Source organism: Zootermopsis nevadensis, unplaced genomic scaffold (genome assembly GCF_977971745.1).
Source record: "Zootermopsis nevadensis isolate Lab colony 2312 unplaced genomic scaffold, Znev_1.0 Znev_ptg000001l, whole genome shotgun sequence".
Classification (NCBI taxonomy): Eukaryota; Metazoa; Arthropoda; class Insecta; order Blattodea; family Termopsidae; genus Zootermopsis; species Zootermopsis nevadensis.
In genome coordinates this window covers 5,701,491-5,714,043 of record NW_028259133.1, presented here as the reverse complement: position 1 = coordinate 5,714,043, position 12,553 = coordinate 5,701,491, and the positions used below count along the sequence as shown (strand labels likewise).

Genomic DNA, 12,553 nt, shown 5'->3' with positions numbered 1-12,553 from the left:
AGGCTTTTCATAAAATATTCTTTACAGTATTAGTCAAAGCCTAAGTCTTTTATAGTTTTTCATCTTAAGGTTATTTTTCAGCATGTGCTTGTAATTATTATTTTAATCCAGGGATTGTTCGTTCTTCAGAGTTTCTTTCCACATCTGAGACTTAACAGTGAAAATATTATATAGCTGTTATTGTTATAGCATGGGCCAAGAGCAGGTCCTCCAGTCGCAGTTGGTGTACCACGAGGAGATGGTTGGGTAAGAACCAAGAGCAACAGTGAAGCCAACCTCCTGTCTGCGCAGGAAGCTGCGTACTTCAGACACCAACAGGAGCAACACCGCAGAAGTGTTCATGACCTTCGAGCTCTCCCATATTCTGAAATGGAAGGGTGAGAACATTTCATATATGTATGGTGCCAGTGCAGTTGCACCCAAAATGCTGAGTAACTTCTTATGGGTCAAATCTGTTTTGCTTACCTATAGATACAGGAGCCGGGATAGCTCAGTCGGTATAGTGACTAGCTACGGGCTTGACAACTGGGGTTTGATCCCCGACTGGGGCAGAGGATTTTTCCTCTAGCCTCTGCATTCAGACTGGCTCTGGGGCCCACCCAGCCTCCTATCCAAAGGGTACCAGGGTCCTTTCCCAGGGGTAAAGCACGGCCGAGGCGTGATGCTGACCACTCACCCCCATCTAGTGCTGAGGTCAAGAATTATTAGGAGCTATACCTCCCCCAATATTGTCAAGGTGACTGTCAAGAAGAATGAGATGGGCGGGGCATGTAGCGTGCATAGATGGGACAAGAGGTGTGCACCAGGTATTGGTTGGTAAGCCTGAGGGGAAGAGATTGCTGGGGAGACCTAGACGTAGATGGGAGGATAATGTCAGGCGGGATCTATGGGAGATAGGAGTTGAAGGGGACTGGATTTTGTTGGCCCTGGACAGGGTCCGGTGGAGGACTTTGGTTAATTCGGTGATGAACCTTCGGGTTTGGTAAGCCATCTAGTTAGTTAGTTATACCTTCCATTTTCCCCAAACGGCCTACATGGCTTGTAGCAGGACTGCTTTACTTTTTTCCTATAGATACAGTGAAAAGCCTGGACCTCTATTCCTTCACTCAGGTATTACATCATTGCTGATCAGTGAAATCTGAAATTCACGTCATATTGACAATTGTCACACCAAGAAAAGAAAAACAGCCTGGCCTCTGTCACACACACACTTCCCCTGGATTGATCTGTGCCATCTGTTCAGAAATCCATAAAGTTAAACCTTCCATATTTCTTCTTCTTTTACCATTGTTTCCATTTAATATGGGTCAGTGGTTGAAGAGTCTTGTCTTCATTGAATGATTTCTTGCTAGCTCTTCCCTCTCTTCATCTTCTGAAAACTAGTTGAACTACCTTCTCCTGGGTCATACCCTTCTCTGTATAAAACGTACACATGAAGATGCAATAACTGAGTATTGAAAATGCAAAATTCTTTATCTAGATTAGGAATTTTTCAGGAAAAATGAAGGATCTGAAAAAAAATTATTTAATCAGATTAATACTTCTGTATATTAAATTGTAAGTTGTGTTAACTTATCATATCGTATGTTAAAACTTTGGTCAAAAATATATTCATAATTCTGTTTGTTTTTTTGATATAGTTTACTTTTTAACAAATTACTTATACATTAAATGTGGTGTTAAAATTTGTCAAGCTGAATATTAAATATTAAAGTGTGTTCACTGACTGTAACCACAAAATTTTTTCAGATGGTATTTCTTGACTGATTAGGAATGGGGTTAGTTTTATGGTGTTTTAAGAAGAGGTTAGTCAGGACTAGTGGTCTACATAAAAACATATATAAATGTGTCCAAAGATTTCAACTCATAAAATTGTTTTTATTGCAAAACATGATACATGCTGTACAGATAATCCAAATATATGCAATTTCAGGGTGGTTGGTTCACATCGTAGAATGTCTAAGGCTGGTTCACATACAAGTCTGACACGTAACCGACAAAGTTCGTCAGTGCACCACGGTGGAGTACCTGCCACGCCCAGAGATGAAGCAGCAGCAGCAGCAGCCATGACTCTTAATAGTCGGCTAGGTCCTGTTGCAGAGGCGTCCATGTTGCCAAGAGAAACTTATTATGGAGAACATATTGACACTTCATTCAAAAACCCACATTTACAGGTATGCAGAACGTTTTCCGAACAAATACAACACTGAATTTACAATTATCAGCCCTTTACAATTCCAATAAGACTTATGCACAGAGGTTCAATGAATTGTTGTGTTCTTTTCTTTGAGTGGTAGCAAAGGTGGTAGGTATCAAGCATGCATTGAGTTACACATTAACCTTTTAAATACAAGATTTAATTTAAAACTGTTATAAGTGTCTCTAGATTAAATGGTAATTATCTGGCATTGAATGCAGAGGATTAAAAATACATTATATTGTCACATTCTGCAGGCTTCAAATAAAACTAGAATGTTAAGAATTAATCCATTTACCATTGTATAAAATATTCACACAGGCAGCCTTTATGTCAGCTGTTACAAAATTGCATGCTTCAGAATTGCAGCAACATCATACGATGTTGTAACATAACAGTGATGCCCAGGCAATCGAAGATAGCTCAGAACATAGAGCATAGAAAGTCTAACAACACGCTATTGGTGACATAGAGCTGCCTGGCAAGGGGAGGGGTGAACTCCTTCCTTGGCCTTGAAGCTACTATAGTTAAATTATATTAATGAAAGACTTGGGCTACAAGCCGCGTCAGGTGGCTGAAAGGTGAATAAAACGTTTCTTCTGCCAATGTTTCGAGAACAATCTCTGAGGATGAGAACAGAGATTGTTAATATTAACATGCATATGTTTTCCCTGAACGCATTTGGTTAGTGGTACCATTAATGTGTTAAATTAGAATTAGTGATACGCCAGCGAAAAGGTTAAGAACCCCTGAAATAGAGTATTTACTTCTAAATGACATTAACCTGTCTGCACATTAGTGTTAACATGTTGTTTTTGTTGTTTTTTGATTAGTGTCATTTTTATAGAAATTAAATGACTAATGTACAAAATAAGAAGGATTTGAGGTTCCTGTGGCGGTGAGTATGAAGATAGCTGTCTTCTAGGTTGTAGCACTCTGTAGTTTGGTAGAAGATTACCAGTGTTTGAGGTCCTTGCTGTCTCCATCTGCTTCCATCATCATGTCGATTGCCCTGATGTTGGAAGCAGCAAGGACCTCTGAAACATTGATAAACTTCTAACAGACTACACAGCGCTACAATCCAGAAGACGGCTGTTTTAATAATGAACAGACTATCTAATGAACTTGTTATTTTAATTGTGATTCAACATTTGTTATGGTTTAGAAGAGTCAGAATCTGGTTTTCAGGTTCGTGGACTTGAAGTAGAGTCTCATTCAAGAAGACACCTGCTTCTCCTGCAGGGAGTTTCATTTGAAGTGCATGGTGGTGATATTATGGCTGTTATGGCAACAGCAGGTTAGTAAAAGTACTGATTCTGAAATTGTACTGAGCCAAATAAGTGCAAGTCAGAACTTATATTATACTAGTACCTAATTTTAACTTAATTATTATAATCGCACTAAAAGCACAGGATACTGTTTGCAATTATGTTACATTTATCACTGAGTACTTTTGGTATGTGGTTGGTCTTGACAGTTCTTATATTTTATGTAGTTTGCACCGTGTTCTTGTCCACTCAAGAGCGAGATTTTAGGTTCTCACAGCAGCAAGTATGAAGGTGGCTGTCATCTGGGTTGCTGCTCATAGTCTAGTACAGTGGTAAAAAAAACCTGGGGTATGTGTACCCCCGGGGGTACGCGAAGACATCTTAGGGGGTATGTGAAATTTAAAAAAAATATGTATCATTTTATGATAAACACTGAATAATCAGTAATGTAATTTATTTAATTTATTTTAGATGTAGATTATATATTATGTATAACTTGAATTATACACCAACATATCTGGGGGTACTCAAACAAAAAAGGCTGAATACCACTGGTCTAGTAGATGCTTATCGACGTTTGAAAGGTATTTACTGCCTCAATCATTAGGGTGGTGATTATGGAGGTAAACTTCTACCAGACTGCGTAGCATAACAACCCAGAAGACAGCCATCTTCAGACTCATCGCTGTGAAAACCTCAAATCTTACATTAATTTTCTTTATTTAATATAAGTATTCTCTATATGATTTTCTTAAATAATTATCTTCACCATGTACCACACTCCTTCCAGAATACTTTAATTTCATAAGGTCATATTCTTCCATATGGTTCTGTGGATGTCGTATTTGATACTTCCTCTCTCCATTACATTTAATTAACATTTTATGGAAGTTTGTAAAAAAATAGTAGACTTAAAGCACTGTAAAACCTCTGATACTTCTACATCCACAATGTTGACAATCCTGAATGTAAAAAAAGCAGTTTCATTGTGTTGCTCCTAGGTGCAAATCTTAAGAAAAGGAATGAGGAATAAGTATCCTGCATAGTGATTGATGCATTTTTAAAGGTCAAAATAGAGAAAATTTGAAAGGTTGCAGTAATTTAGTGGAAAGGCCAGCAGCAACTGATATATTAAAATATCCAAACATTCATTGTATTAAAATTCTAATCATCTAGCAGTTAGAGAGTTAGGCCGCTTGTTAGCCTGTTCATGCATTGTTTATCCAAAAGTTTCATTAAAATTCTTTAATACAGTCTTTAGAGATTATGTTAGAATCCAAAATTTATTAATTATTATTAATTTTTTGAATTAGAAAAGAAAGGTCTGCAGTGGTTTGGTCATGTAAAGAGAATATAGTATTTGGATAAACATACATTGTAAAGAATTTTATATTTGGATTATAATGTACATTGAAATTAATAAGCGACTGACTTTACATTTCACTGCTGTTGTGGGCCATCTCAGTATAGATGGTGAGAAATGTATTTATTTTTTCTAGTAAAGTAAGAAAGTAAAGTAAAGCTCTCTCAATATACACCATGTAGGCACTTGGGGGGGGGGGGGGGAGGTATAGCTCCTACTCATTCTTGACCTCGGCACTAGATGGGGTGAGTGGTCAGCATCATGCACTGGCCACGCTTTATCCCCTGGGAAAGGACCCCAGTACCCATTGGATAGGAGGCTGGGCACAGAGGCTAGAGGAAAAATCCTCTGCCCTTGTCGGGTATCGAACCCTGGTCGTTCAGGTCATAGCCAGTCACTATACTGACTGAGCTACAATTCTTATTTAACACCTTATGAATGTTTACTTGGCTTTCTTTGCCCAACAGTGTTTATCTGAAGAGAAGTCTCAGTACTTCTATCCTGAGCTTAGTCCAGTGTTGAGAAGATGATGAATTTATTTTAAACTGCTTCCCTAAAGGTTTATGTTCAAATATACAGCATTAAAAAACTATTTGTACATATGTGAGTTTCTTGGAAATATTCATGTAGGATAATACAAGTTTTATTATTGTGTAAAAGTATAAATTAAAATAATGATTTGCCTTAAAATTGTTTCTAAGTTTATGTATTTGAGGAAGTAAACCAAATACAAATGTTCAAAATATTTGCAGAAGAAGAAGGCACAGGGCTTCTAGATGCACTTGCTGGTTGCTCATCTAACATTCGCAAACAGCGCGGAGCTGTCCTGCTTAATGGTCAGTCTGTTTCATCCAGTCAACTGAGTGACAGAGTGGCTTATGTGCAATGTGACAGTCATTTGTCTCCAGACCTCAGTGTCAGACAAACTCTCAGTCTTCACCACTGGCTCCGTCATTCCAGTGGTCATCACAGGAAGCTCAGTACTAAGGATAGGGTGAGTTTGTAGCATATTTATAGAAGAAACAAACTTCAAAATTATTTTCATTTGCAATTATTTTCCAATTCAGTCAATTCTGCTTTACAGCCATTAATATGAATGGTTTGAATGAATAAGTACAGTTAAACTTTGACTGACTTCATGGATTTTAGTCCTTTTTTAGAAGCTGATATTTGCTCAATATTTTATGAAACCCATGACTTGACTTGGTCACCTAATAGTATTTGGTGAAGGTTACAAATTATGAAGCTTTTTGTGTAATTCAACGAGACTCAGTTATTTTTGCTTCGTTATAGTGTGCAGCTTGGTGTAACTGTGATTTATTACCACCACACATCTCACTTGTCTTGGCATGGAGTCAGGGTTTTTGGACAGCTTATTAAATATGCCCCAGTCATGGAAACTAGCAATGGCTGGGGGTTTGTCGTGCTGACCACACGTCATCCTATATCTGGTTGTATGATCGTTCACCTCTGCTTAGGCATGTGAACATGAGGCCAGCAGCCAGCTAGTCGGCTTTGGCTCTCAGAGGGCTGCCACGGATTAAATATGCCAGGTCTTGAAAAAAGTTTTCAAGGGTTAGCTTAATAATTTATATTTTGTGTAAGTAATTTGTATAAATGCTTCTAAATTTCTTTTTCTTCTAAATAAAATTATTTATCTGCATTTAGATTCAAACACAGAACTTTTAAGTCAGAATGCCAGTGACCAACACTTCATCGAAAAATAAAAGAAATTACTGCTCCCCTCACACTGTTAGCCCTACCAGTGTAGCACAAATAATGCGATGATAATATTGATGATTGCTTTTTGTTCATTTACTGAAGTTACTGGACTATGTACGCTTTACAGACAAACAGTAATTTTACATTATCTTCAATATATCAAAATTTACACATTTCAGTATCCATTTATAATTGCTCTTTTTAATATGACTTCTACATTGAAATTTTTAAACATATAGTTGAATAATATACCGGTGCGGCAGAGGAAACGCATGTTTTTCAAATAACAATAACTCAGTTGATTTTCAAGTTAAAAAAATTTAATTACACAAAAAGAAAGGTTTTACAATGCAGTTTTTGTTGAACATTTTTTAATTACTTCCAAAAAATAACGTCTGTTAAGTGATGCCCTTCCTTCTATATGCACTCTTGCAGTCTCTCCTCGAAATTCTGCATTGCTCTTCCCAACATTTCTTCCCCCACAGTAGCGATTTCCTGGCAAATGGAATCTTTCAGTTCCTGAATGTTGCATGGTTTGTTTCTGTAGACCTTTGATTTGAAGTAGCCCCACAAAAAATGGTCACATACGGACCGGTCAGGGGAGCGAGGTGGCCAAGGGATATCACCGAAACAGGAGATGAACAGCAATTACATATTCACCACTTTTGATATAATTTTCAACGACAAACACCCGATGCTCGCGGGTCCATGGTGCCATGGCTACTGAAACTGCATCATCTAAGCTGTCTACTAGCAAGGGGCGGAAATCCCCCACCCTCCTCCTTGCCAAGTACTAGCCATTCGAAAAACATGCATTTCCTCTGCCGCACCCAGCATGTGTGAATGTAACGTATTTATTAAAAGAATGCTCATACCATGACTCAAACTCACATATCTGAGACCAGCCTCCTACTGTGCCTACTCATCTGTTCATGAATATGGACGTCCAAGCGAAATATAGTCTCCACCTTCATTTTTTGTGACACTTGTTGGTGTTAGTGAATTCATATTTATATCTAACAAACATGTTGTTATATTTTTTTACAACTCTTAAAACCCTCTGGGGATCTGTCAAATTGTATTTAAATTGTGCTGATATGTAAGTATTAAGGACTTTCTTTATGGAAGTTATTAATTTGGAATGGTTATATAGTCTAGAATGGTAGGGTGGTGAAATCTCCTCAATATGAAGCACAAGTGCTAACCATTTAACCATAATATCTAGTTACTGGTTACAGTAGAACTTTGCTTTTTTTGTATGAGCTGTTTTTAAATATGTTACAAAGCAGTAAAATCTTTTGTCATATGGAATATGCCAGTATTTTGGTATCATATTTTAAAATTGAACTTTCTGTTCACAGATTGATTCTTTAATAGAAGATGTAGGACTAGATCAGGTTCGTCACACAAAAGTCTCTGGACTAACGACATCTGAGAAACGTCGTTTGAATGTAGCATGTCACCTGCTCCTTGATACTGATATAGTAGTTTTGGATCAGCCTACCAGAGGGATGGATATTTTTGACACATTCTTTCTAGTTGAGTTTCTGCGACAGTGGGCTGCTACTGCTGGGAGCAGTGGTCCACCTTCTATTACACCAAGTGGTAAGCTTATAGCGATCACTACACAATGCATGAGTTTTAAGTTGCATTAATTATTGTTGGATTATGGAAGTTATTAGAACTTTGTGTGACTGTTAGTGTAATGTTTGAGTATCATTGTTACTGCATTGTTACTCCTTTCTGTGTAAACATTTTGAAGTCTGTTGTCCGTCTATCCTACTGTGTTCCAAAGCCCCAGGTCATCCTCATACTGTCAACTGTGACCCAGACTACACCAAAATTCATCTGAGATTTGTGATACTGTAGGCAGTGAGGATGACATTAATGTTGTTCTGGGTTGTGACACTATGTAGACCATAGGTAGATACAAGTGTTTTGTTGCAAAAAGAGATTTTAAGTATTCATGGCAGTAAGTATGAAGATGGCTGTCTTTTGAGTTGTTGCACCATGTAATCTGGTAGATTTTTACCGACATATCGCCCTCGGTGGACTAGTGGTTAGCGTGCTTGCCACTGGACCCAAGGTTCACGGGTTCAAACTCGGCCAAGGTCAGTGGATTTTTAAAGGTGATAAATATCCGTAGCACAACTTCCTTTGGAGGGGAAGTAAAGCCAGCGGTCCCATGTTGTAGATTTACAGCATGTAAAAGAACCTTATGGGCAAGAACAAGAAGTTTTGTAAGCAAAATTCATTCTCACCCAAGTCTCTCCTGATTCACTACTAGATGGCTCTAGCAGTCAAACCAGGATCAAGTAGAAATTGTACAGATGCAGTGGTCTTGTCACTCACTACTCATAAATGCACACTTCAAAGACAAAAAACCTCCCACATGGGAGGAAGCCAAGGCTCTGCTTCGGGCTGTCGTGACATAGAGTCAGTCAATTTACCGACATATCAGAGGTGCTAGCTTCCTTCATCATTAGGGTGATGAATGCATCACAGTTTGAATAGCAGTTTAATATAACAACAGTTGGCATATTTTAGCATTTCAGGATGAATAAATGTTTTCCTTTTCTTATCTCTGAATTTTGTTATAGTAGTAAATATTTTAATCCTAGGCATTTTTAACTGCAAATGTAATATGGAAGTTTTATGTATATGCCATTTTCTCGTGTCCACTTTGTATTTCCTGAACCGACTGTTCATCCTTCAGACTTCTTTAAACTAATTTTAGGACATTGCACACTTGGTATTTAAATTTTAGAACCCATCAAGCATTTCTGAAATGTCTTTACAAAGTGAAGTAGAAAGTGATCATCCAGTGACTGTACACATGTTATAATTAAAACTATTTTGCAGGTGTGACTGGAGGGAGAATAGTGATTTTGACTATCCATCCTCCGACTTATGAGATATTTACGATGTTGTCGCATGTGGCACTAGTCTCTGCGGGTCGACTGATGTTCAGTGGTCGCAGACGTGAGATGCTGCCATATTTTGCCATGGTGGATTATCCTTGCCCAGCCTACAAGAACCCATCTGATTACTATTGTGAGTCTGTGGGTCTGTTTTGAAATTTTATAATTTCATATCGCTTGTTTAGGTTATGTAGCAGGTATGTGTAATAATAATATAGTCTTGAAAACAAAATATGAAACATGAAATGGAACAGACATAACATTTTTAAGTGAAGATTACAAAGTATAATGATATCATAGAAATATAAATATACTGGTGTGTCAGGTTGATTATTATGCATATAATTTAGAATTCTGAAAACAAAACAAATTCAGCAGCTTTCTCCTTTTATAACAATATTTAAAAATTCAATCCATACTGCAAAGAAACTACATCTTTATTACAAAGCTCGACAATCAGTTAATTCTGTGTAAGGGAATAATTAGTTTTGAAAAATATGTGAAACCCATAAATTCACTGAAAAGGCAAAATGCAGAGTTACTGATTGTTAAATCAGGTGATAAATGTGGTTGTCACTTGGTTTTAGAGGGTTAGAGCAAAACTTTTTCAAAAATGTAATTTGGATTGCAAGTGAAACTGTTGAGGTGTAGGCTGATCTTGAGCATCAGTTTTTACGGAAGTGATACTGCCTGTGCAATAAACTTTACAGGTAGAAGATTGTTGTCTTCCGGGTTGTTGCTCTGTGATGACAGAGGCAGCATGACCTCTGAAACGTTGGTGGACATCTACCAGACTACAGAGCACAACAACCCAGAAGACAGCAATCTTCAGACTCAGTGCCGTGAAAACCTCAAATCTTACAACTATACAGGCAGTTTATGTATTTCTGTCATGTAAAATAGATTCACATGAAGATCAGAGACACCTGTTTTAGAATGTGGTTGTGTAGTGGCCAGCCTTGTGTACTGTATATAATATATTATCCCAGTATATGTCAAAATTCTGTTGCCATATATTCTTGAAATGAAAAATATAATGCTTTGAGTGGTTTAACATTTTCTTATGATTCATGCCCATTAAGGTCTCGTTTGTCCCATCGCCATCTGTGCAGTATTAATCCCTTGTGTTAGCTGTCAACATGCATATTTTTTCATCCAGAGTGTCTCAAATTATGGAAAACAGAGATGTATTTATAGAGAAAGCGTGAGATTCTGTTATAAATGAAGTTGATGTGTTGTTTCAAGGCCTTTTCCCAGTCAACTTTCTGGCTGTGTAGAAAACCATAAAAAAATAAAAGACATAGGGATTTTATATTGCTATATTTTCTAAAATTTTAATTTAAAACAGTGTTTTGTTTCAGATTGAGGATCATGAGTTATAATTTTTATAAGCAGTGGTTCATGGGGCACTGAACTTCTCCTCACGAGTAGATCAAGAGGCACGTTTTCAGTGCTTACGAATGGAATTCTAAATTCCTTAATACTCTGGGAATGGCAGATTTAAACCCCTGTACTGCAGGGCTACCAATCAGACTTTAATTGTGGGGTTAACAGTTTAGGAGCGTGTTGGTGTGACGTACAGATGCCTGTACCGCGCATAACCCACAACACACTGTCGATAATAGTCGAGACACATTTTTATAAAGAATGTGCAGTGCTATCCATATAAAGTACAGCTTGAGCAAGAAATTCCTCCAACTGATTCTATAATTTCCAAGAAAACTCATGGAACTTGTTACTGAAGGTGAAGGTTTAATTTCACTTGTGACAAAGCTCAGTTTAATTTTGAGTGTTTTAATTAATAAACATAAATATGAGGTATCCGTTACCGCCATTCTATTTGCCTGAATTCTTATAACACACCTATATGTGGAATTAAGCTGCAAGGATAGAATAGTTTTTCTTTAAAAATTGGCTTGATCACTTGTTAATACCAAAAACTGAAATGCTCAGTCTTTGGTCTGAAAATAAATGACATTAGTTTTTATTAATCTTCTTCTTCTATGGCTCTCTGGTCCGTATTCGGTCCATGGCCTCCTCAATTCTCCTCTTCCATTTGGTCCTATTGTTAGGTCCATTCTGTCCGAGGCTAGTTTTTATTAATACATCTTATTAATATGAGAAGTTATGTGAATATGAAATCCTTGTCTTTTGATGACCGCCATGGTGGTCTAGCAGTTATAATGCTGGCCTTGTAATCCTGGAGGTCTCGGGTTCGATTCCCGGCGGTGCCCGAATTTATAACTTGTGTTGGGCAAGGCCGTGGTCTAGGCAACACGGAGTTTTCCTCCAGGGCTTCCCCGGTTTCTCCATGGCATCTCAACATTACTCCATACACACAGAAGAAGGCAATGGCAAACCACTTCTGGATCACCTGCCTAAAAAAACATATTAACAGGTCCCAGTCTGAGAAAAGGATGGAGGGATCCTGTTCATAATGTCGCCAACCTCCTGTAAGGAGACTGTGTAATAAAGAAGAAGAATGTCTTTTGATAGATGCAGTATATAATTTTATATCCTTTTTATGTTACACTGTGTGAAAGCAATTGCTTGTTTTTCTTCCCGACCAGTGGATCTAGTTACGTTGGACGACCTTTCAGCTGAAGCAATGCTTGAATCAAGTCAGAGAATAGAGCAGCTTGCTGAAACATTTAACCAAGTTCAGGAACCGTTGGCTGAACCTGGACCACCTATCGCATTGCCACCAAAACTCAGACAAGCAAACTGCGTCACACAGTGTTTTGTTCTAATTATGTAAGTACAATGTATACAATAAAAAACATTTTAAAGAATTTAATGCCAAAGAGTTTTCACCACTGTAGGGGCATAGTTAGTCTCTTTATTTCGTCTTCCACAAGATCTGACATTACCACGAGAATCTCCACCACTAAAGGAGGTACCAATAATGTTGTGTGGTAAGCTGTCATCTTTGTGTTTGCTTATGATATGTTCCTCTAAAATTTCGTTATCTGCTGCTATTTCTACAGTCAACGATAGTGAAACCAAGTTTTATTGCTCATGACAATATACATTTCTTATTATTTTAGTTTGAGAAAGAATGTGGGCTGTTTAGAAGATTAGT

The 12,553-nt window shown here is 37.6% G+C and overlaps 1 protein-coding gene across 8 annotated transcripts in view; it reads left to right on the top strand.

Annotated features, from left to right (window-relative positions):
- The window catches only part of LOC110829246 (ATP-binding cassette sub-family G member 8), a 70,309-nt gene that overhangs the window by 43,283 nt on the left and 14,473 nt on the right, over positions 1 to 12,553 (top strand). For all 8 annotated transcript variants that reach the window (XR_015537359.1, XR_015537372.1, XM_022062796.2 and 5 more), the window contains 7 exons: positions 190 to 377; positions 1,934 to 2,174; positions 3,386 to 3,494; positions 5,581 to 5,822; positions 7,912 to 8,155; positions 9,413 to 9,604; positions 12,042 to 12,225. Coding sequence is in view for 6 of the 8 variants with exons in the window: in XM_022062796.2 (XP_021918488.1) it covers positions 190 to 377; positions 1,934 to 2,174; positions 3,386 to 3,494; positions 5,581 to 5,822; positions 7,912 to 8,155; positions 9,413 to 9,604; positions 12,042 to 12,225 (1,400 nt within the window). In the remaining 2 variants the exon portion in view is untranslated. The remainder of the gene's footprint in view (positions 1 to 189; positions 378 to 1,933; positions 2,175 to 3,385; positions 3,495 to 5,580; positions 5,823 to 7,911; positions 8,156 to 9,412; positions 9,605 to 12,041; positions 12,226 to 12,553) is intronic.